Source organism: Phyllobates terribilis, unplaced genomic scaffold (genome assembly GCF_046119375.1).
Source record: "Phyllobates terribilis strain yellow unplaced genomic scaffold, ASM4611937v1 Scaffold_5__5_contigs__length_657084704, whole genome shotgun sequence".
In the NCBI taxonomy this organism is placed as follows: domain Eukaryota; kingdom Metazoa; phylum Chordata; class Amphibia; order Anura; family Dendrobatidae; genus Phyllobates; species Phyllobates terribilis.
The window spans coordinates 545379261-545402449 of record NW_027362765.1 but is presented as its reverse complement, the minus strand read 5'-3'; the positions used below and the strand labels follow the sequence as shown (position 1 = coordinate 545402449).

General features: G+C 42.1%; 1 protein-coding gene across 1 annotated transcript in view; it reads left to right on the top strand.

Annotated features, from left to right (window-relative positions):
• The window catches only part of AIFM2 (AIF family member 2), a 59982-nt gene extending 37789 nt beyond the window's left edge, over positions 1-22193 (top strand). The window contains exons 7-9 of the mRNA XM_073685848.1: positions 352-507; positions 21540-21740; positions 21833-22193. Of these exons, the coding sequence (XP_073541949.1) occupies positions 352-507; positions 21540-21740; positions 21833-21987 (512 nt within the window). The 3' untranslated portion in view covers positions 21988-22193. The remainder of the gene's footprint in view (positions 1-351; positions 508-21539; positions 21741-21832) is intronic.
• The last annotated feature ends 996 nt before the right edge of the window (positions 22194-23189 follow it).

The window sequence follows — 23189 nt, the reverse complement described above, 5'->3', positions numbered from 1 at the left end:
GGACTTGTCTCCGTGTGGAGCACACAGACACAGTCCGTGAAAACACACTGAGATGTGCACAAACCCATTCATTTGAATGGGTCTGCGTGTGTCAGTGTCTCCGGTACTAGTGGAAACTGTCACCACTCTTACCGGAGATACTGACGTGTGAAAGAGCCCTTATACAAAGTGGTTCTTATCTGAACAAGTTGGTTTTCTGGAGCTTTTGACAGTGAGTGATGGGACATTCAAAGCCAAAACTCTTAGTTCAAACTCCTTAGTTTGAACTGTTTTTGAAATTAGGAAACTAATAGCCCTCCCTACCTAATATTTCATTATTGCTTAGTAACTGTGCTAACATTTATTAAACAGGACAAAGAGTTTCCAACCTGAACGAGTTAACCTTTAACATTGTGCAAGAGAATATGGAATTGCATTTGGACAAGGATACTGAAGTGATCACCGCAGACCTGATCCTCTGCTGCACAGGAAGCAGGATTAATTCATCTTGCTACATTGATTCATTTGGTAAGTTCATGAAAAATAATGAATGCAGTTATCAATGGTACTAGAACTGAATTTGTCAGCTACACCATTTTGTATTTGTATTAATTTATAAACAAGAATTCTTTTTTTATGTCCAGAAACTCCCTGCAGACAAGATTGTTCTACCATGATTGACAACTCTGCTTTTGAGACTACAGTTTTAAATAAAGCCATAAACACAATGATTAACTCCTTCCCGACATGTGACATAGTGGTGCATCATACGTTGGGGGCCGGTGTATAGAGCTGGCTCAGGAGTTGTGTCCACATCATACCTGGGAGATGCTGGCTGTGTTACACAGCTGACCTTTTCCTGTAACGGCAGTGACCGGAGATTGTTCCTATTGCTGCTGTTTGACATTTTTACTGAAAAAATTATTTTATTGCTAAAGGGTTAGCTTGCCGCGCAAAAAAAAAAAAAAAGCTATAATACAGATCCATGAAAGACCAAATCAAAAAGTTATGGGTCTCTGAAAATGGCGACACAAACTTTTTAAAAATTTGTTTTCACAATTTAAAGGGAACATGTCACCAGTTTTGTCATATACAGTTATATGAAAGTTTGGGCACCCCTATTAATCTTAAGCTTAATGTTTTATAAAAATTGGTGTTTTTGCAGCAGCTATTTCAGTTTGATATATGTAATAACTGTAGGACACAGTAATGTTTCTGCCTTGAAATGAGGTTTATTGTACTAACAGAAAATGTGCAATCTGCATTCAAACAAAATTTGTCAGGTGCATAAGTATGGGCACCTCACCAGAAAAGTGACATTAATATTTAGTAGATCCTCCTTTTGCAAAAATAACATCCTCTAGTCGCTTCCTGTAGCTTTTAATGAGTTCCTGGATCCTGGATGAAGGTATTTTTGACCATTCCTCTTTACAAACCATTCCAGTTCAGTTAAGATGGATGGTCGCCGAGCATGAACAACCCTCTTCAAATGATCCCACAGATGTTCAATGATATTCAGGTCTGGGGACTGGGATGGTCATTCCAGAACATTGTAATTGTTCCTCTGCATGAATGCCTGAGTAGATTTGGAGCGGTGTTTTGGATCATTGTCTTGCTGAAAGATCCATCCCCTGCGTACCTTCAACTTTATCACTGATTCTTGAACATTATTGTCAAGAATCTGCTGATACTGAGTGGAATCCATGCGTCCCTCAACTTTAACAAGATTCCCGGTGCCGGCATTGGCCACACAGCCCCAAAGCATGATGGAACCTCCACCAAATTTTACTGTGGGTAGCAAGTGTTTTTCTTGGAATGCTGTGTTTTTTTGCCGCCATGCATAACGCCTTTTTGTATGACCAAACAACTCAATCTTGGTTTCATCAGTCCACAGGACCTTCTTCCAAAAAGAAATTGGCTTCTCCAAATGTGCTTTTGCATACCTCAGCCGACTCTGTTTGAGGCGTGCTTGCAGAAACGGCTTCTTTCGCATTACTCTCCCATACAGCTTCTTGTGCTAAGTGCGTTGTATAGTTGACCGATGCACAGTGACACCATGTGCAGCAAGTTGATGCTGCAGCTCTCTGGAGGTGGTCTGAGGATTGTCCTTGACTGATCTCACCATTCTTCTTCTCTGCCTTTCTGATGTTTTTCCTGGCCTGCCACTTCTGGCCTTAACAAGGACTGTCCCTGTGTTCTTCCATTTCCTTACTATGTTCCTCACAGTGGAAACTGACAGGTTAAATCTCTGAGACAGCTTTTTGTATCCTTCCCATGAACAACTATGTTGAATAATCTTTGTTTTCAGATCATTTGACAGTTGTTTTGAGGAGCCCATGATGCCACTCTTCAGAGGAGATTCAAACAGGAGAACAACTTGCAAGTGGCCACTTAAAGTAGCTTTTCGCATGATTGCATACACCTGGCTATGAAGTTCAAAGCTCAATGAGGTTACAAAACCAAAAAAAGTACTTTAGTAAGTCAGTAAAATGTAGGTAGGAGTATTTAAAACAAGAAAATGATAAGGGTGCCCATACTTGTGCACCTGTCAAATTTTGTTTGAATGCAGATTGCACATTTTCTGTTGGTACAATAAACCTCATTTCAAGGCAGAAACATTACTGTGTCCAACAGTTATTACATATATCAAACTGAAATAGCTGTTGCAAAAACACCAATTTTTATAAAACGTTAAGCTTAAGATTAATAGGGGTGCCCAAACTTTTTCATATAACTGTATCAACTAAAACTATCACCTTATTCAGCATCTTTGCTGCATTCCATAAATGGTTATATAACCCCCTGACTCCCCCGGTATAAACCCCAAAAATATTTTGAAGTTCTCCCCCGTCGTATATTAAACCCTTTGCCCCCGAGGGTGGTTTGCACTTTAATGACCAGGCCAATTTTTACAATTGTGACCACTGTCATTTTGAGGTGATAACTCTGGAACGCTTCAAAGGATCCCCCTGATTCTGAGATTTTTTCATTACATATTTTACTTCATGATAGTGGTAAACTTTCTTCAAAATGACTTGCATTTGTTTTTAGAAAAAACGGAAATTTGGTGACATTTTTGAAAATTTCACAATTTTCAAACTTTGAATTTTCATGCCCTTAAATCAGAGAGATATGTCACACAATAGTTAATAAATAACATTTCCCACGTGTCTGCTTTACATCAGCACAATTTTGGAAGAAAATTTTTTTTTTTGTTAGGAAGTTAGAAGGGTTAAAAGTTGACCAGCGATTTCTCATTTTTCCAACAAAATTTACAAAGCCAGTTTTTTAGGGACCACATCACATTTGAAGTGACTTTGAGCGGCCTTTATAACAGAAAATACTCAAAAGTGACACCTTTTTAAAAACTGCAACCCTCAAGGTGCTCAAAACCACATTCAAGAAGTTTATTAACCCTTCAGGTGCTTCACAGGAATTTTTGGAATATGGAAGAAAGAAATGAACATTTCTTTTTTTTCACAAAAAAATGTTAATTTAGACCCCAATTTTTTGATTTTCGCAAGGGTAACAGGAAAAAATGGACCCCATAATTTGTTGTGCAATTGCTCCTGAGCACGCAGATACCCAATATGTGGGGGAAAACCACTGTTTGGGCGCAAGGCAGGGTTCGGAAGGGAAGGAGCGCCATTTGAGTTTTTGAATGTAAAATTTGCTTGAATAATTAGCGGACGCCATGTTGCGTTTGGGGAGCCCCTGATATGCCTAAACAGTGGAAATCCCCCACAAGTGAAACAATTTTGGAAACTAGACACCTCAGGGAACTTATCGAGATGTGTGGTGAGCACCTTGAACCCCCAGGTGCTTCACAGAAGTTTATAACATTGAGCCGTAAAAATAAAATATTCACATTTTTCCCACAAAAAAATGTTTTTCAGCCCCCAATTTTGCATTTTCATAAGCGTAACAGGAGAAATTGCACCATACCATTGTGCAATTACTCCTGAGTAAGTCGATACCCCATATATGGGAGAAAACCACTGTTAGGGCGCATGGCTGGGTTCGGAAGTTTGACCTGGAGCCGTGAAAATAAAAAAATCAAACTTTTTCCACAAAAAATATCTTTTAGCCCCCAATTTTTTATTTTCTCAAGGGTAAGAGGAGAAAATGGACCCCAAAAACTGTTGTGCAATTTCTCCTGAGTACGCAAATACCCCATATGTGGGGAAAATACACTGTGTGGGCGCACTGCAGGGTTCAGAAGAGAAGGAGCACTGTGTGACTTTTTGAACGCAAACTTGTCTGGAATCGAGAGCAGACGCTATGTCACGTTTGGAGAGCTCCTGATGTTCCTAAATAGTGACCCCATTGTAGAAACTAGACCCCTCAAGGATTTTAATAAGGGGTATAGTGAACATTTTGAACCCAGATTTACGACACAGAATTTGATAACATTAGGTCATCATATTGAATAAGTTGTCATTAGTCTTGAACGCAAGTGCTTGCTACTTGAGTTTCCATCAGGTACTCAGGTTTGCACCATGTATCGCTGGTGCTCGAGTGACATGCTCGAGTCCCCGCTCCGCATGTTTCATGGTTGTTAGATACCCCAAAAAGTGTTGCGCGGATTGCTCGTGCATGGCAGGCAATCCATGCAACGTTTTTTTGGCCACAAAGCATATGGGGCGGAGGCTCGAGCATGTCACTCGGGCACCCGCGATACTCTGTGCATAGCCGAGCACCCGATGCAAACTCAAGTAGTGAGCACTTGCGCCCAACACTGGTCGCCGTATCGTCATCATTTTTTATTTTTTTTCTTTACTTTTGAAAAAATCCCAACCCTAGCACAACCCTAATCCTAGCAGTGATTAGACAACTTTATTCTTGAGGTCAGTGTGATTACAGCGATGCCAGATTCATATTGGGTTTTTATGATTGACAGCTGTCACACACTAAAAGATGTTTTTTTTTTGCAAAGACTAGTTTTTGCATTGCCATATTTTGAGAGCTATAATTTTTCTATATTTTGGCCGACAGAGTCATGTGACGGCTTGTTTTTTGCGGGACAGATTGATGTTTTTATTGGTACCATTTTTGCACACGTGACATTTTTTTGATCGCTTTCTATTCCGATTTTTGGGAAGCAGAATAAACAAAAATCAACAATTCAGGAATTGTTTTTTTTTTGTTATGCCTTTCTGCATTTGGTAAAATTGATAAGGCAGCGTTATTCTTCGAGCCAGTACGTTTACAGCGGTACCACATTTATATAGTTTTTTTTTTTGTTTTGGCGCTTTTACACAATAAAAACTATTTTATAGAAAAAATAATTTTTTTTATCACATTATTCTATGAGCTATAACTTTTTTATTTCTTGGCTGATGGAGCTGTGTGGCTGCTCGTTTTTTGCAAGACGAGATGAATTTTTCAGCGGTACCATTTTTATTTACATTCGTCTTTTTGATTGCGATTTATTCCATTTTTTTGTTTGGCGGTATGATAAAGCATCGTTTTTTGCTTTGTTTTGTTTTTTTACCGTGTTCACTAAAGGGGCTAACTAGTAGGACAGTTTTATAGGTCAGGTCATTCCCAGACTCGGCGATACTAAATATTTTTTCATAATATTTATTTATGGGTACAGTATATTTTTATTTTTTGGGGATTATTTTTTTTTTTTTCATTTTCTGACACACTTTTTTACTTGTACACTATGTCCCACTATGGGACTTTCACTTTTTGCAGCGGCAAAGCATCTCTATGCTATATACAGTCTGTCAGCGCTGCATGCAGAAGTTACTTTTGGTTGCGCACTGCGCATGACCAAAGTAACTTCTTGCCTCCTGGTGACCTGGATCAGGTCACCATGACAACATCCGGGACCCTGCACAGACCAGACAGCGAGAAGGTAAGTATCGGCGCTTTCCTCCACTTGCTCCCGGAATGCTGTGATCTACTTCGATCGCAGCATTTCTGGAGTTAATGTGCCAGCAGTGGTGCTTGACCACTCCTGCCACATTGTCACAGCTGACACCCAATGCTATCAGCTGACACCCAGCGGCGATCGCTCAGCACCGCTTGTGTGCGGGTTCGATCGTAGCATGCGTAATAGCACGTAGCTGGCCCATAAGGCCCAGAGCGCATCTAAGTACTATTACTGACCTCGTCGTCAAGGGATTAATCCTGTCGGTCCGATAGGCATCCTTTCTGTGCTCTCTTTAGCCCTCCTCCCGGCTGCTGCTCGCCGGCCTCCTGCTTTACTATGCTTTGCCCTACTGTGGGCTTATGACCACATATGTTTTACGCTCTGCCCGCATAAGGCCAAAGCATAGTGCGCAGGCACGAGCCGCAATTTCATCCACGTCCGTCAAAGCAGGAGGATGGCAAGCAGCAACCGGGAGGAGGGTTAGAGAGCACAGAAAGCATGCCGACCGGACCGGACAGACAGGATTAGCATAAAGCGCAAAAGGTTTTTGGGGGTATACAGGGGCAGTCAGGGGGTTATATAACCATTTACGGAATGCAGTACAGGCGCAACTAGTTTTAGTTAATATGACAAAACTGGTGACCGATTCCTTTTAAACAAAAAAACAGCTACTATACCCTATGCGGTATCATTTTAATCATACTGACCCGGGAAATCAGGTTGCCTGGTCATTTTTATCACAAAATAAATGCTACAAAAACAATGCTGAGGTGACATTTATTTTGCCATTTCACTGGATGTGGAATTTTTATTCTCGTTTTCCCGCACAAAGAATCATAAAATGAACGGTGTCATTCAAAATTATAGCTTATTCTGCAAGAAAACAAGCCCTCATGTGACTGTTGACTGAAAAAAAACAAAAACAATGGCTCCTGGAAGAAGGAGGGAAGTGCAAAGACAAAAAATCACCGTCATGAAGGGGAATGTTATAATTTTTGTCTGTTCATTAATACACAGCAGGAATAGTTGAGGTGATTTCCCAGGGTCTTTCTACCAAGTGCTTTTAGCTTCTTGAACGCCTATGTCTCACCATATTATCCCTTATGTTTTTGCTTCTCCAGAAGGATATTGTTTTATTTATCTCCTCCCTCAGATTATCGCATGTGACTCTCTCATATACCAATTACTGCTTAGGCTATGTGCCCACGTTGCGGAACTGAAGCATATTTTTTACGCTTCTCCCTGGCGGGAAAATCGCATGCGGATATTACATGCGGTTTTCCCGCCAGGTAGAAGCGTTTGTGAGGCGTCTTTGCATGCATTTCCACATGCGGGTTATCAAGCACCTCTCCAAGTGATTTAAGCATCACTTGGAAAAGTGCTTGACAACTTGTTCACACTATATAAATCCATGCAACCGGCATGGATTTATATAGTGTGACCAAGTAATAGTTAAAAAAAAAAGAATCAGAATGGTAAAAAATAAAAAAAATAAAGTTTATACTCACTTTCCGATGCATTCTCTGCCCCGTCCGGAGTCTTGAGCGGCTCACGCTGTTGTGTGCAGGACCTGTGGTGACGTCATTGAGTCATGTGATGGGTCACATGACTCAATGACGTGGCAGGTCCTTCACACGACAGCGGGAAAACACCGGGAAGACATCAGAAGATAAGTATAAACTTTATTTTTTCTTTTTTTTACAGGTTCTTTGGTACCCAGGTCTGGAGGAGAGTCTCCTCTCCTCCAGACTTGGGTACCATCCACACATTGATTCCACTGCGCTTCCGCAAAATTAATGAACATGCTGCGGATTTTTGACCGCAGCATATACGCTGCAGAAAAATCCGCAGCATGGGCATTGACATTGCGGAATGCCATTGGGGACCATGGGGTGCGGATATACATGCGTTTTACAAGCGTTTACGCTGCGGAAATTCCGCAGCATATACGCTTGTAATACGCAACGTGGGCACGCAGCCTTATAGCTAACTAGAAGCTGTCTGATATAGGATTTTTGTATCATTTCAGTTTAATCCCATGTTTTTTTTCTTTGCTTGTGTAGAATTGATTAGGGTGCTACAATCCTGTGCAGTGGTCATTTCTTCATTTCTTCATTCACCAATTTCTTGGGACGGCGACTGTCTCATTTCTAAGAGATGTCTGACCCATTTATTCATTTTAGTCATAAGAAATTGGCTGCACAGTAGAGATTTGTCATATGTATTATGTTGTGACACTACATTTACAGAAACTGTTTTCTCTACCAACCTGTTACTAAATGTTTTTTCCTTGTTTCTCAATTACCACATCAGGGAACTCTATTTTTGATCTAATTAAAGTGAATATTACTTTTGCTGTTATCTTTATAGCTGACAAAATCAGAGAACGTTGTAGCATTACCATTACACATTGTCTGTATATACGATAGGACTTTAGATGACTCAAAAAGGTATTATTTACACTGTGGATGTAGGGTTCTTCAAATACTGCAAGGAACAGGATGGAGAATTGTGCGTGTTCCCATCGCTATTCCTGATAGCTGACAGTATCAGTTATAAGAAGGCTTAAATGCATTATGGGATAACACAGTGGGTAAGGAAAGTATTCAGACTTCTTTTACATTTTTCACTCTTTTGTTTCATTGCAGCCATTTGGTAAATTGTAAAAAGTTCATTTTTTTTTCTCATTAAAGTACACTCTGCACCCCATCTTGACTGAAAAAAACGGGAATGCTGAAATTTTTGCAAATTTATTGAGGTCTAAGGGGTAGCGTTTCTCCTTATGGAGAGTGACACACCAGCTCTGGCACGTCGGAAATTTAATATGCAAATTGCCTCTTCAGAGAAAAAGAGGACTTGTACTCGCATTGAATGGCGAATAAGCCTCCTTACCTTGACGTGCCAGAGCTGGTGTGTCACTCTCCATAAGGAGAGCCTCTCACCTAGCCAACAGCCCGAAACACCGTGTCTGCAAATTGAGATTTTGATTTGGCTTTTATCCTAATTCATATTGCACGACTCGTTAAAGGGTTGATTGTGACTTGTAGGATTGCTACTTCCAATAGGTGGCGCTATAGAGTACAAGTCCTCTTTTTCTCTGAAGAGGCAATTTGCATGCAAACTTATTAAAAAAGAAAAACTGAAATATCACACGGCCATAAGTATTCAGACCCTTTGCTCAGTATTGAGTAGAAGCACACTTTTGAGCTAGTGCAGCCATGAGTCTTCTTGAGAATGATGCAACAAGTTTTTCACACCTGGATTTGGGGATCCTCTGCCATTCTTCCTTGCAGATCCTCTTCAGTTCTGTCAGGTTGGATGGTGAACGTTGGTGGACAGCCATTTTCAGGTCTCTTCAGAGATGATCAATTGGGTTTAGGTCAGGACTCTGGCTCGGCCAGTCAAGAATGGTCACAGAGTTGTTCTGAAGCCACTCCTTTGTCATTTTAGCTGTGCCTAGGGTCATTGTCTTGTTGGAAGGTGAACCTTCGGCCAAGTCTGAGGTCCAGATCACTCTGGAAGAGGTTTTCATCCAAGATATCTCTGTACTTGGCCGCATTCATGTTTCCTTCAATTTCAACCAGTCGTCATGTCCCTGCAGCTGAAAAACACGCCCATAGCATGATGCTGCCACCACCATGTTTCACTGTTGGGATTGTATTGGGCAGGTGATGAGTGAGCAGTGCCTGGCTTTCTCCACACATACCGCTTAGAATTATGACCAAAAAGTTCTATCTTCATCTCATCAGACCAGAGAATCTTATTTGTCATAGTCTGGGAGTCCTTCATGTGTTTTTGAGCAAACTCTATGCCGGCTTTCATATGTCTTGCACTGAGGAGAGCCTTCTGTCAGGCCTCTCTGCCATAATGGCCCGACTGGTGGAGGGCTGCAGTGATAGTTGACTTTGTGAAACTTTCTCCCATCTCCCTACTGCATCTCTGGAGCTCAGCCACCGTGATCTTGGGGTTCTTCTTTACCTCTCACCAAGGCTCTTCTCCTACGATTGCTCAGTTTGGCTGGACGGGTAGGTCTAGGAAGACTTCAGGTGGTCCTAAACTTCTTCCATTTAAGGATTATGGAGGCCACTGTGCTCTTACGAACCTTGAGTAATGCAGAAATTCTTTTGTAACCTTGGCCAGATCTGTGCCTTGCCACAATTCTGTCTCTGAGCTCCTTGGGCAGTTCCTTTTGCGCTCATGATTCTCATTTGGTCTGACATACACTATGTGCTGTGAGGTCTTATATAGACAGGTGTGTGCCTTTCCAAATCAAGTCCTATCAGTTTAATTAAACACAGCTGGACTCCAATGAAGGAGTAGAACCATCTCATGGAGGATCACAAGGAAATGGACAGCATGTGACTTAAATGTGAGTGTCTGAGCAAAGGGTCTGAATACTTATGACCATGTGATATTTCAGTTTTTCTTTTTTAATAAATTTGCCAAAATGTCTACATTTGTTTTTTTTTCAGTCAAGATGGGGTGCAGAGTGTACTTTAATGAGAAAAAAAATGAACTTTTTAGAATTTACCAAATGGCTGCAATGAAACAAAGAGTGAAAAATTTAAAGGGGTCAGAATACTTTCCGTACCCACTGTATAAAGCTCGGGACATTACACATAAAGGATTTATATTCTTCCCTTTTTGATGGAATAGAGCTGCATCATTGATCAATATGATATAGGTCTGGCAACAGAACCCATTTTCCATTGTGTGGTTTGAACAAAATAATGCTTAGAGGGCCACATTCATCAAAACTGCCTTTATTGTAAGTAACAACCAATCAGAAATCCGCTTTCATTGTAGCATAGTAGTTCAAGGCATGAATGAGGCCCATGGTGTCCTTCCCTGCCAGTTGAGTGGTATATTTGCGGAGGGCAGAAGTGCTGTGCTTGAGTGTTCAACATGCTATATTCGATTTAGCAAAGAATTGCAGTAGGGGATGTCTATGCACGCACACGCTTCTTCTCAGAACTGCATGACTGTTTTTCTGGTCAATTTTATGCACCTTCCTGTTCTAGAAAAATGAAGTATATACATGGTTTGGTGTGGTTGTGAAATGACACAGAATCCATGGTGAATGTCAAAAATAGACCACATGTTCAGATACCCGTTAGTGTTGCAGACATCCAGGAGAGGATTATGAGAAGTCGTCGGGTTAAGAAGGTCATTCATACCTTAATTCATTATTCTCTACACACCATGCAGAGAAAACCAGGTTCTGTGTTTATTTTTATTGAGTTTTTAATATTATTTCTTGGTGTCTTTTTAGGTTTTATATTGGTTGATGATAGTTTTCTGGTTTCGTATAAAATTCTCATTCATTTCCATGAAAATGAAAGGCTCCTAAATTACGTATTGGACATCAGTTGCCTTTGCATACTGAAAAACTAGAGGTCCTTTATGTTTGAGATCAGCGTTTGATCAGAACTTCACAACATAATCACTTGAAAGGGGTTACCCACTAGTGGCCAACCCATTCTTACTTGCTGAAAGATAACCTTTCATCAAATTACTGTCCACAAGATGCAGTAGTGGATGAAAAGCGGAATAAAATTGTTTTGTTTTCATTCCTGTATTTTACTTCTTAGCTGTGCAAATATTACCAATTAAAAGTATCTAAACGGTTAAAAGAAAAAAAATTAAGCTAAAGTGGGCATTGCCAGAGAGATTTCACTGGGTAAGTGTACTCCTTCCTCCTTCTGATGCTGATCAATCATAAGCAGAAAAAAATAAGAAAAAATACGCCCCCACACGTTCCCCAGAATAATCTCTATGGTAACACCCACTTAAAAAAAAAAAAAAAATTGTATAAATGCCAAATATTTTGATCACTAATATCTCCACAACTGTGGTTAGCACTAGGGATGAGTGAACCCGAACTGTAAAGTTTGGGGTTCGTTCCGGACACCCAGTGTCCGGTGTTGAACTCCGAACACAGATATTTTCACGGAAGTCCGTTCGACTGTTCGAGTTCGTTGCCGAGTAAAGTTTGTTGAAAGGCTGTAGTTCAGCCAATGAACAAGCTTTTTGGCTGTGGGCACTTCCGGAGCTATAACAGCTATGCCATTCATTTGTGATGCCTCCTTTCTATCCCAGGCGAATGACCTCAGTAACCGCCAGAGAGAACAACAGCCAGAACAACTACTAAAAGAAGCTTTAGAAAAAGAAAAAAAAAACTCAAAAGGAATTGATTGGTAAACAGAAAAAATATCATGACAAAAATATGTTTTTAAACACAATCCTACGATGAATATGATCAGTACAGTAATACCAATTTTTTCTTATCTGCTAGAAAATGATAATGATCTGTACAGTAGAGCAAAATTAAAATTAAAACCAATCATATCATACAGAAGATTTCTTAATCTAGGGAACCTTCTGGTTCATAATAGATTTATATCCAAAAAATCAAACTGGCTGAATAACAATCCATTAATAGGAAATTACAAATGTGGATATTGTTCCTTCTGCAAATTTCATATAATTGATAAAATTATTCACCTAGGATCTATAATGCATATCGTTTCAGAATTTAGATCATATAAACCAGAGAGACCATAGGTATTTTCAGAACCCCAAAATAACATAATTAAAACAACCATCAGAGGTTTTTTCAGCAACACATAAAAAGTACAAGCATCACATGGAAAGGGTTAAGTAAGACATACTTAGTGAAAGTAAACAGCTGTTTTTTGCTGAAAAAAACCTCTGATGGTTGTTTATACTGTGACTTGTTATAGGTCACTTGATCTTTGTTATTTTAACTTTTTCTGCACACATTGTCTGTGACTAATGGATTGTATGGGTTGGACTATGTGACCTATTATAGGTCCAATGTGAATTTGATACCAGTTGTGTCTCTACCCCCTGCTGCCTCACATGCCCATGTTATGTCTTTTCACACGTTATTTATACCTTAGTGTTATTTTTTTAAAAAAATACATAAATAAAGCATTTATCTCTTTTAGTCAACATATGGTGTTTTAATTGTTATTTTGGGGTTTTGAAAATACCTATGGTTTCTCTGGTTTATATAATGTTTAGTGGTATGCCCCCTATTATATCCAAGGTCCTATCTGTCATTGTTATTTTGTTGTACTAGAATTTAGATCTTGTCAAACAAAGCACGTAGTATACGTGATTTTTTTTGTCCCTGTGGATATTTTTATATAGGGAAAACAATACGCCCGCTTTTTATTAGATTCAGGGAAGATTACAAATCCATTTCTACTGGCGAGGGATCACCAAGATTAATTAATCATGTAACAAAAAGTCCCAACAGTGATCCTAATGTATTACATTTTGCAGGTTTAAAGAAAGTGAAATATCCTCCCCAAGGAGGAGACTATGATAGATTATTATTAAATCATGAAGCTAGATGGACTCTGAACACAGATGCCCAGGACCCGCTAGGGTTAGATGAAAAACTAGACATGTCAGCATTCTTGTGAATTGTCCGTAGCCCTTGCAGTACCAATTGCTTTTACCCTTCACCTGTTCACACATGCACTAATTGAGGATTGCACATAAAAGCAAGTAGTGACACGTCAGTTACCTTGGACCCGTGGAAGCGCTGTGAGCGCGAAACAGCCGTCGCCCAGCACCTCCCTCCTCCACACCACTTTTCCCTGATCCTGCACGCCGCTCATATGTCCTATATGCAACAATAAGGGATGATGTTATCTTCTGGATTTGGTGAGTGCTGCCTTTCTTCTTTCCTTATCCGTTGACAGCGATGCCAAGTATTGGCATGGCTGTGATTGGCTGGTACAACACATGACCAGGCCTGTGTAAACACTGGATCATGGGTTGTGCTGCCATTTTATTCTCAGCCTGGTGCAGGGTGCCCTAAGAGTGTAATAATCTGGGCACTTTCTCTTCTCTACTGTGCACTTTTTTGAGGTGGAAAAAATGAGGAGAGCATCAAATAGGGGACTTGGCAGTGGTTCTGTTGGTGGTGTAGGTGCTGCAGCGAGAGAACATGGTCTTTTGGTGCCTGCTATGTGCCCAAATGAAACGCCTTTCTCTGACAAGACGTTCTGCATAATTTTGTAGGCCCAAGTACCTCTGGACGAATGGTCAGGCCAAAACATGTTGAGGCATTTTTAGATTGGAGAGTGCCCCCAGTTCCTTCACAATATCTTCCACCCGGTACCCTGCTGAAAGCATAGTGTTGGCACCTGCGGATTATGGTCATCTGGCTTCCACCACATTCCCTTGCAAATCAGCCAAGCAGTCTGGGCCCCAAGTCACTCAGCAGTCACTTCTGTTTTTGATGACACCGATGGCTGTGGTTCTGTGGGCCTGCCACCTAGCCCTGCCCCACAAGTGGAAGAGATTGAGTGTACTAAAGCCCAAACACTTGTTCAGTTGGAGGATGAGTATATGGGAGGGTTAGTGCACATGGTCAGCAGACCATTGCAGCACATCTCTGATGATGACAAAACATGGGTGCCGACTGCAGCGTCTTTCTGCAGTGTGCAGACCGGCAACGAGGGCAGTGGTGAGGACTGGGTGGAAGATGACGTGGTGAATGTTGAGGTCCTAGCCCCCACATGGAGTGAAGGCCATCAGTGTGACATGCGCAGTTCGGAGGAAGAGTAGGTGGCCACGGTGCCCCACCTGCACAGCAAAATAGGGTGCAAAAGCACAGCGGGCGACCCACTAGCCAGTACGCCTGCCTCTACTATTCACCACTCGATGAACTGATCACACCAAAACCAGCTCGAAGGAGATCCCTGGCGTGGCATTTCTTCAGGCAATGTGCGGACGACAAGAAACAGGTGGTTTACACGCTATGTGTCATCAGAGCCTGGAGCGAGGCACAAATGTTCTGAACCTGAGCCACACCTGCATGATGAGGCATCTGAATTCAAAGCATGAGCTTCAGTGGAGTACACACCTGAAAAACCAGGAAAGATCTGAGGCTCCTCCTGCTCTTTATTCTGCTGCAGTCTTGGCCTCTTCCTGCCTGTCTCAATCAACCGGGCCATCTAGCTCACTGCAGAGAGGGGGATGTGACCGCACCACCACCAGCAGTGTCACCGAGCGTCTCCACACAATCCCATGTAAGCATTCAGCTGCCCATCCCCAAAACACTGGAGAGAAAGAGAAAGTTCCCTCCTATCCACCCTTGAGCCATGGTCCTGGGTGACAGCATTTCAAAATTCCTGACCTTTGTAATGCTGCCATTCCAGCTTGTGGAGATGGACAGTTTTCAAAAAGCTGATGGTGGTGGCTGTCCCACAGTACTTGGTTCCCAACCGCCCCTACTTTTCCAGGCGAGACATCCCTGCCCTGCACACATGTTGCAGACAAAATCAGGTGTGCACTGCGCAACTCCATCAGTGGCAAGATCCACATAATCACCGACACGTGGACCAGTAAGCAGGGACTTTATATCTCCCTAACTGCTCACCTGATAAATGTAGTGGCAGCTGAGACAGAGGTGGAAGGTGTTCTAACGCATGTCCTGCCACCACTGAGGATTGCTGGATGTTTCTCTGTCAATGTTGCCTTGTCCTCAGCCCCCTCCACTGACTCTTCATCCAGTCAGCGTAACACCTGCACCACCAACTTCGGCATAGCCAAGAGGAAATGACAGTAGGCTGTTCTGAAGCTCATCTGTTTGGGGACAGATCCTTCATCACGCAGGAGCTGTGGACAGGGATCAAGACCAATAAGTGGTTGGTGTCTTATAACCTCCAGCCCGGAATGGTGGTGTGCGATAACGGGCGAAATCTCATAGCAGCTCTGGGTTTAGCCAGTTTGACGCACATCACTTGCCTGGCGAATGTTCTGAGTTTGGTGGTGCAGAGCTTCCATAAAAAAACACCCACATATGTCACAACTGCTGCTGAAAGTGTTCTCTGTGTGCGCTTTTGGCATTCTCGCCCTGCTGCTGCTCGCCTTTCTCTGCTGCAACGTCACTTCTGCCTTCCATCTCTCCGCTTCACATGCAACATGCCCACAAGGTGGAACTCCACTTTGCATATGCTGGAGAGACTGTGCGAGCAGCAGCAGGTAACAGTGGAGTTTCAGCTGCAGCACGCACGGATGAGTCTCTCTGTGGAACAACACCACATCACAACCAACGAGTAGGCCTACATGCGGTGGTACGTGTGCCGTGTTGCGCTGCTTCGATTATCCCACCAACATGGCCAGCGCTGATGAAGCCATCATCCGCATTACTATCCCACTTCTATACTTGCTTGAAAAAAACGCTTCAAGCGATGATGGATGAGGTGGTGGTAGAGGAGGAACAGGGACCATTCACACCATAATCAGGCCCGTAGTCCACACACAGCTTAGAGGGTGGGTTCCTGTACCAACAACGGACAGGTACACAACTATCCAGCCAGGGGACAGTTTTGGAGGATGAGGAGGAATAACAGTGTTCACAGCAGGGTGGCATTCAAAGCAGCTCACGGGCCTCACTGGAGTGTGGCTGGGGCAATACAGAGGACCCAGACTATACACCTTCCACCGATGACATCTTGTCGTTGCCTTTGGGCAGCCTGGCACACTTGAGTCAATAAATGCTGCTGTGCTTGCGCAGCGACCGCCGAGTTGCCTGGATTGTTACCAGTGCTGATTACTGGGTGGCCATCCTGCTGGATCCCTGCTACAAGGACAATGTACCATCCTTACTTCAGTCACTAGAGTGGGATCGGAAAATGTGGGAATACAAGTGCACGCTGGTAGATGCACTGCTGATGTGGAAGAACAAGGAGGAGGAAGTCGCCAAGGCAGCTGAGGCATCGGCACCACCTCGAAAGGGAGGGTTAGCGTGACCATAATGTGGAAAACCTTCCTCAGCATGCCACAACATCCGGCACCACCATCTAATATGGTTCATATTAGGAGGAGGCGTTTCAACAACATGGTGGAAAAATGCGTGTTCACACATTTCCATGTACTGAGTTATGGGTCTGACCCTTTTATCTTCTGGGTCTCCAAATAGGGCACATGGCCTGAGCTTGCACTTTACGACTTGAAGGTGCTGGCCTTCCCTGCTGCAAGTGTACTGTTGGAACAGGTGTGTGTAGGGGTGTGTAATCACAGACAGGCGAATCCACCTGTCCACAGCCTACGTGAGCAAGCTCACATTCATTAAAATAAACCAGTCGTGGATCCCACAAAGAATAAACAAAACTACCTACACCTCCTCCTTCACTTGGACCTCCGCCTCCTGGTTCAAGATTATTTTTTCTTTTTTTTTACTCTGTTATTTTAAGTAATTTTGCTATCCACATTTGTTTGCAAGGCAATAATTGTCCTGCTCTTACCCCCATTTTTTGCTTCCTTTTTGCAGCCCCCTAGCCCTTACTACAAGCATTTTACAGCACCGAAGTTTGGGTCCCCATTAACTGACTGACTTCTTTTGGGTTTGGGTTAGAGTCAGACTACAGTTCAGATGAACCCTAACATCCACAAGTTCGCTCATCCGTAGTTAGTACTGTTCAAATTCCACCAAGGACAACATCTTCATGGAATTTGTATGTTCTCCCCTTGTTTTATATGGGTTTCTATCGGGTTCTCCAGTTTCCTCCCACATCCCAAAGACCTAGTGATGGGGAATTCCAATGTTGTTGATGTCTGTAAAGCGCTATGGAATATGATGCGCTATATAAGTAAGCATAAATAAAAACAAAAAGGCGAAATTTAAGCAAAAGAAAATAAAACATTTCAATCTGCGCTGCAGCTACTGTTACATTGGTAAACGGTACTTTTTTAAGGGCCCTACATAAAATAAAATATATACTTTCTTCCTAGACTGATGATCATATGACTGGCTGCTGCAGAAATGTGACATATAACAATCTCATGTGGCCATGATTTCCGCAAGACAGAGATTGATATCACTATCTATGCATTATCAAGCAAAGTAGGTTAGGATTTAAATCCTAGCACTAAAGGTTTGATTAGGTGCAACTGGACAGCTATGACTAGAACTAGTTCATGTGTTCACTGAACAGCTGGAGAAGCTGAGCAGAGAGAGTTGTGTTGGAGCTGGAGATAAACAAGCCTGAATCTCTCTGAAAATAGACTGCACAGGCCATGTGCACCAAACTGCAAGTATCATTGGTTGTCATGGACAAGCTGTTTTGTGACAGAACTGAGACTAGCTTAGCCATGTCGGAGTATCCATGGTCTGTATTATTTAATCAGTGCCTGGACAAGACTAAGGATCCTATGTTTATGGTTTTGGTACTGTAAAACCAGTGGAAATAAACACTATCCTGTGTGTAGTAGAAAACAAACCTTGTTCTACACTGCTCAAAAAAATAAAGGGAACACTTAAATAACAGAATATAACTCCAAGTAAATCAAACTTCTGTGAAATCAAACTGTCCACTTAGGAAGCAACACTTATTGACTGAATTTCACATGCTGTTGTGCAAATGGAATAGACAATAGATGGAAATTATTGGCAATTATCAAGACACCCTCAATAAAGGAGTGGTTCTGCAGGTGGGAACCACAGACCACATCTCGGTACCAATGCTTTCTGGCTGATGTTTTGGTCACTTTTGAATGTTGGTTGTGCTTTCACACTCGTGGTAGCATGAGACGGACTCTACAACCCACAGAAGTTGCTCAGATAGTGCATCTCATCCAGGATGGCACATCCATGCAAGCTGTGGCAAGAAGGTTTGCTGTGTCTGTCAGCGTAGTGTTCAGAGGCTGGAGACGCTACCAGGAGACAGGCTAGTACACCAGAAGACATGGAGGGAGCCGTAGGAGGGCAACAACCCAGCAGCAGGACCGCTACCTCCGCCTTTGTGCAAGGAGGAACAGGAGGAGCACTGCCAGAGCCCTACAAAATGACCTCCAGCAGACCACAAATGTGCATGTGTCTGCACAAACGGTTAGAAACCGACTTCATGAGGGTGGTATGAGGGCCCGCCATCCACAGATGGGGTTGTGCTCACAGCTCAACACCATGCAGGACGCTTGGCATTTGCCACAACACCAGGATTGGCAAAGTCGCCACTGGCGCCCTGTGCTCTTCACAGATGAAAGCAGGTTCACACTGAGCACATGTGACAGACGTGACAGAGTCTGGAGACGCCGTGGAGAGCGATCTGCTGCCTGCAACATCCTTCAGCATGACCGGTTTGGCAGTGGGTCAGTAATGGTGTGGGGTGGTATTTCTTTGGAGGGCCGCACTGCCCTCCATGTGCTCGCCAGAGGTAGCCTGACCGCTATTAGGTACCGAGATGAGCTCCTCAGACCCCTTGTGAGACCATATGCTGGTGCGGTTGGCCCTGGGTTCCTCCTAATGCAGGACAATGCCAGACCTCATGTGGCTGGAATGTGTGAGCAGTTCCTGCAAGATGAAGACATTGAACCTATGGACTGGCCCGCCCGTTCCCCAGACCTGAATCCGATTGAGCACATCTGGGACATCACGTTGCACCACAGACTGTCCAGGAGTTGGCGGATGCTTTAGTCCCGGTCTGTGAGGAGATTCCACAGTAGACCATCCGTAACCTCATCAACAGCATGCCCAGGTGTTGTAGGGAGGTCATACGGGCACGTGGAGGCCACACACAATACTGAGCCTCATTTTGACTTGTTTTAAGGACATTACATCAAAGTTGGATCAGCCTGTAGTGTGTTTTTCCACTTTAATTTTGGGTGTGACTCCAAATCCAGGCCTCCATTGGTTAATAAATTTGATTTCCATTGATGATTTTTGTGTGGTTTTGTTGTCAGCGCATTCAACTTTGTACAGAACAAAGTATTCAATGAGAATATTTCATTCATTCAGATCTTGGATATGTTATTTGAGTGTTCCCTTTATTTTTTTGAGCAGTGTATATATAATATATATATAATTAGTTTATTTGTAAGGTGGCTACCAAACACATATTGTAGGTGAGTGGGAGAGATGTAGCACCTGGAAGTAATGCTCTAGTACACATAGTACTAAGAGGGGTTAATTGGCCATGTTAGGGCTAGGTCTTATTGTGAGTAGCTGAACAGTTAGGGCGGGACGGCTGCTCTCCACTCTAAGGTGTGGTTCACATTGTAAGATGGGACCTGTTTATCTCACACATGGTTCTGTGTATGAAGGTGAACAGATCTCCTGGACTATGTGGCTTTGCTAAAGCACTAAGAAGTTTGCCAAGCGGGCAAACTCACACTATTGTATGGACTGTTTACTTAAAGTTCCACTTTGTACTGGGCAAGGGCTGTATTTAAGTTTTCCTGTGATGTGGTTTATGAGGACTGAAATAAACCAGCTGGACTTGTAAATAGAACCACTTCCTGTGATCACTCATATAGCATTGTTACATTTTATATATATATATATTGTGACAGGGTCACTGGGGAGATATGTGTTACGGAGGTTGCTATCTTCTGTGATTTGAAACCAGAAGCTTGTCTCTAGCATGTTGGGTGCTGAAGAAGTTAATCAGCCATGTTTGGGTTGGGTTTTTTGCGAGTGGTTGTAAGAGATGGGTGGGACGGCCACTCACCATATCTCCACCTCAAGGTTGTGGCTGAAGAAGTTTAGTCTCCAGCTGAGTTTTTTACCTGTTGTGTGTTTGGAGACCAGGAAGTCTCATGTGTGGAACTTCAGTAGGAGCTGAAGTGTCTTGCAACCTGAGCGGGCGAATCCCACATGCATATAGACTGTGCTATACTTTTATCTTTTGTTCTGTCGTTATGCCAGCAAGGCTGTGTTTATTTTGTTGAACCTGCAGATGAAAACGTTCCTGTGTATACCTCTGGAAGCAGCCGAGTGAGTCAATCTACCACAATATATAGATATAGAGAGATAGATATATAGATGTGTATTATTATATATAATTCATTATTATATATTTTTGTATTCATGTGGTTCACAAGTAAGAGGTTGTTCCCTTTTTAAAGGGGTTTTCCACTTTCAGGAAAGTGGTCCACAACCAATCAGATGACATTAATCTTTGCTGTTGTTGACGAGACAATCCACCAAACTCAGTGATTTGGCTGCAGCCGTGATGCGTGCAGTAGTTGTAATGTCAACAGTGCAGCCAAAACACTGAGACATAATAAGCTGCGGGGAACTGGCGTTAGACTGAGGGAGGGTGAGTACTATCTCTATTTTTTTTTTTTTTTTAAATACTATCTGATCTATTATGATCCACTTCTCTAATAATGGAAAACCCCTTTAAGCCTGTTGTCGGAAACACTTTTTGAATTTTGTTGCAATCTTACCCCCATTTTGCTTCCTTTTTGCAGCCCCCTAGCCCTTACTACAAGCATTTTACAGCACCGAAGTTCGGGTCCCCATTGACTGACTTCTTTTGGGTTTGAGTTAGAGTCAGACTACAGTTCAGATGAACCCTAACATCCACGGGTTCACTCATCCGTAGTTAGTACTGTTCAAATTCCACCAAGGACAACATCTTCATGGAATTTGTATGTTCTCCCCGTGTTTTATATGGGTTTCTATCGGGGTCTCCAGTTTCCTCCCACATCCCAAAGACCTAGTGATTGATGATGGATGATGATGATTGATGATGATAGTGTTTTGTGGGGGATAAGCAATTAGGCATTTCCAAAAAATGTGCTACTGTTCTATAAAATATGATATGGTGACAAATCATACTGTGAGTCTTTACTGACACACAAATATATTTTATGTGATTATTTTTAAAAATATATTTTTATTATCATTAAGGTGATAAAGTTTCAAGCAACGGAGCTTTAAAAGTGAATGATTATCTTCAAGTGGAAGGATATAATAATATTTATGCAATTGGGGATTGTGCAGATTTAAGCGAACCTAAAATGGCCTATCATGCCGGCTTACATGCCAAGATTGCTGTAACCAACATCATCCACAGTCTTATGGAGAAACCGCTGAAGACCTATAAAACAGGTAGTTATGTGCTCAAAAGCCCAAACTTTTTTTCGTTTGTCCTATGGGTAGTAGATAATTTAAAGTGTAAATAATGTTCTTTATCTTTTTAGGTCCCGTCACTATGCTCGTGTCTATGGGTCGAAACGATGGAGTCGGTCAGTTCAACGGGTACTACATGGGACGTTGTCTTGTCACTGTAGTGAAAAGCAAAGATGTGTTGGTTTCAAAAAGCTGGAAGGATATGGGCCAAAAGATGCCAAAATAACTTTTTTTATTTTTTTTTTCATTTACACTGCTGCCTCACAGTAATTGCGCTTTATTATTTACTGCGTAGGGACTATTTAACATGCAAGTGTTTAATACTAAAGCCAACAATAAGCCATCCCTGTAAATGCGGTTGTCCGGATGGAGAAAAAAATGCTGAATTAATATTTTTGTTTTTTAAACAAAGCAAGGTTTAATAAAATGGTTTAATAAAATAATTGAAAAAAGAGTGCTCACCTACCAAACCCTACCACTCCTCTTCCATTGTTACTCCGTTCCCTCTCCATTCTTCATCTTGGATGGTGTGAGCATGTGATCACTATTGTCAATTACTGACCATAATGGTGACCAAAGTGTCACTGCTGCAGCCATTCAATGATCACACGACCAGAATAGGATGTACAGAGATCAGCAATGTGTATACCCAAAGAGGTGTATGTTTCGATGATTTTCACTGATTCCTATAGATAAATCATCATGGCGCCCAATAGCCATTTCAGCAAAATCTGTGTTCCAAAAGCCTAATGGTGGTTCTTCTCTTCAGAGCTCAGTAGCGTGCCAAAACAGTAGTTTATGTACACATATATGACATTTCTATACCCAGGAGATCCCACTTTAACTTGTTAATGTTCTCAGAGGCAAAAGGTTAGGGCCACAGTGAAGGTGTTTATAATACTGGGAAACATGGAAAGCTGGCTTTTCTCTATTGTAGAAGTTGGGCACAACATAGTGGGTACATTGCTTATCCATGGAAAGGCTTTACTTGGTGTCAACTACTGCACATTAATTTTTGAAAACCTGTGTCAGTCACTATACCGCTAAATAAATTTGTTGATGGATATAGTTTGTAACTAACTATAAGGAGTTTCTTGGGGGTTTTCTCTGTTGTAATACCTTCGGGGTTCTGAAATGACATGTCACAATGAAACAATTAAAAAAAAAAAATGGAAATCCAAAGGCCAAATGGTGTTTCTTTAACCTTCTGAGCCTTGATGTATGCCCAAAGTTTACAACCGCGTATGGGATTTTGCTGTATTTGGGAGAAATTGCATAAAAAAATAGTTGTATTCGTTCAAAGAAATGTGAGCTAAAACTGAAATTTTTTGGAGAATATGTAATTTTTCATGTTTATTGTAATAAACTATGTGAAATATCTGTGGTCAAACTCATAACTCCCAACAGTCCCGGTTTCGTGGGACTGTC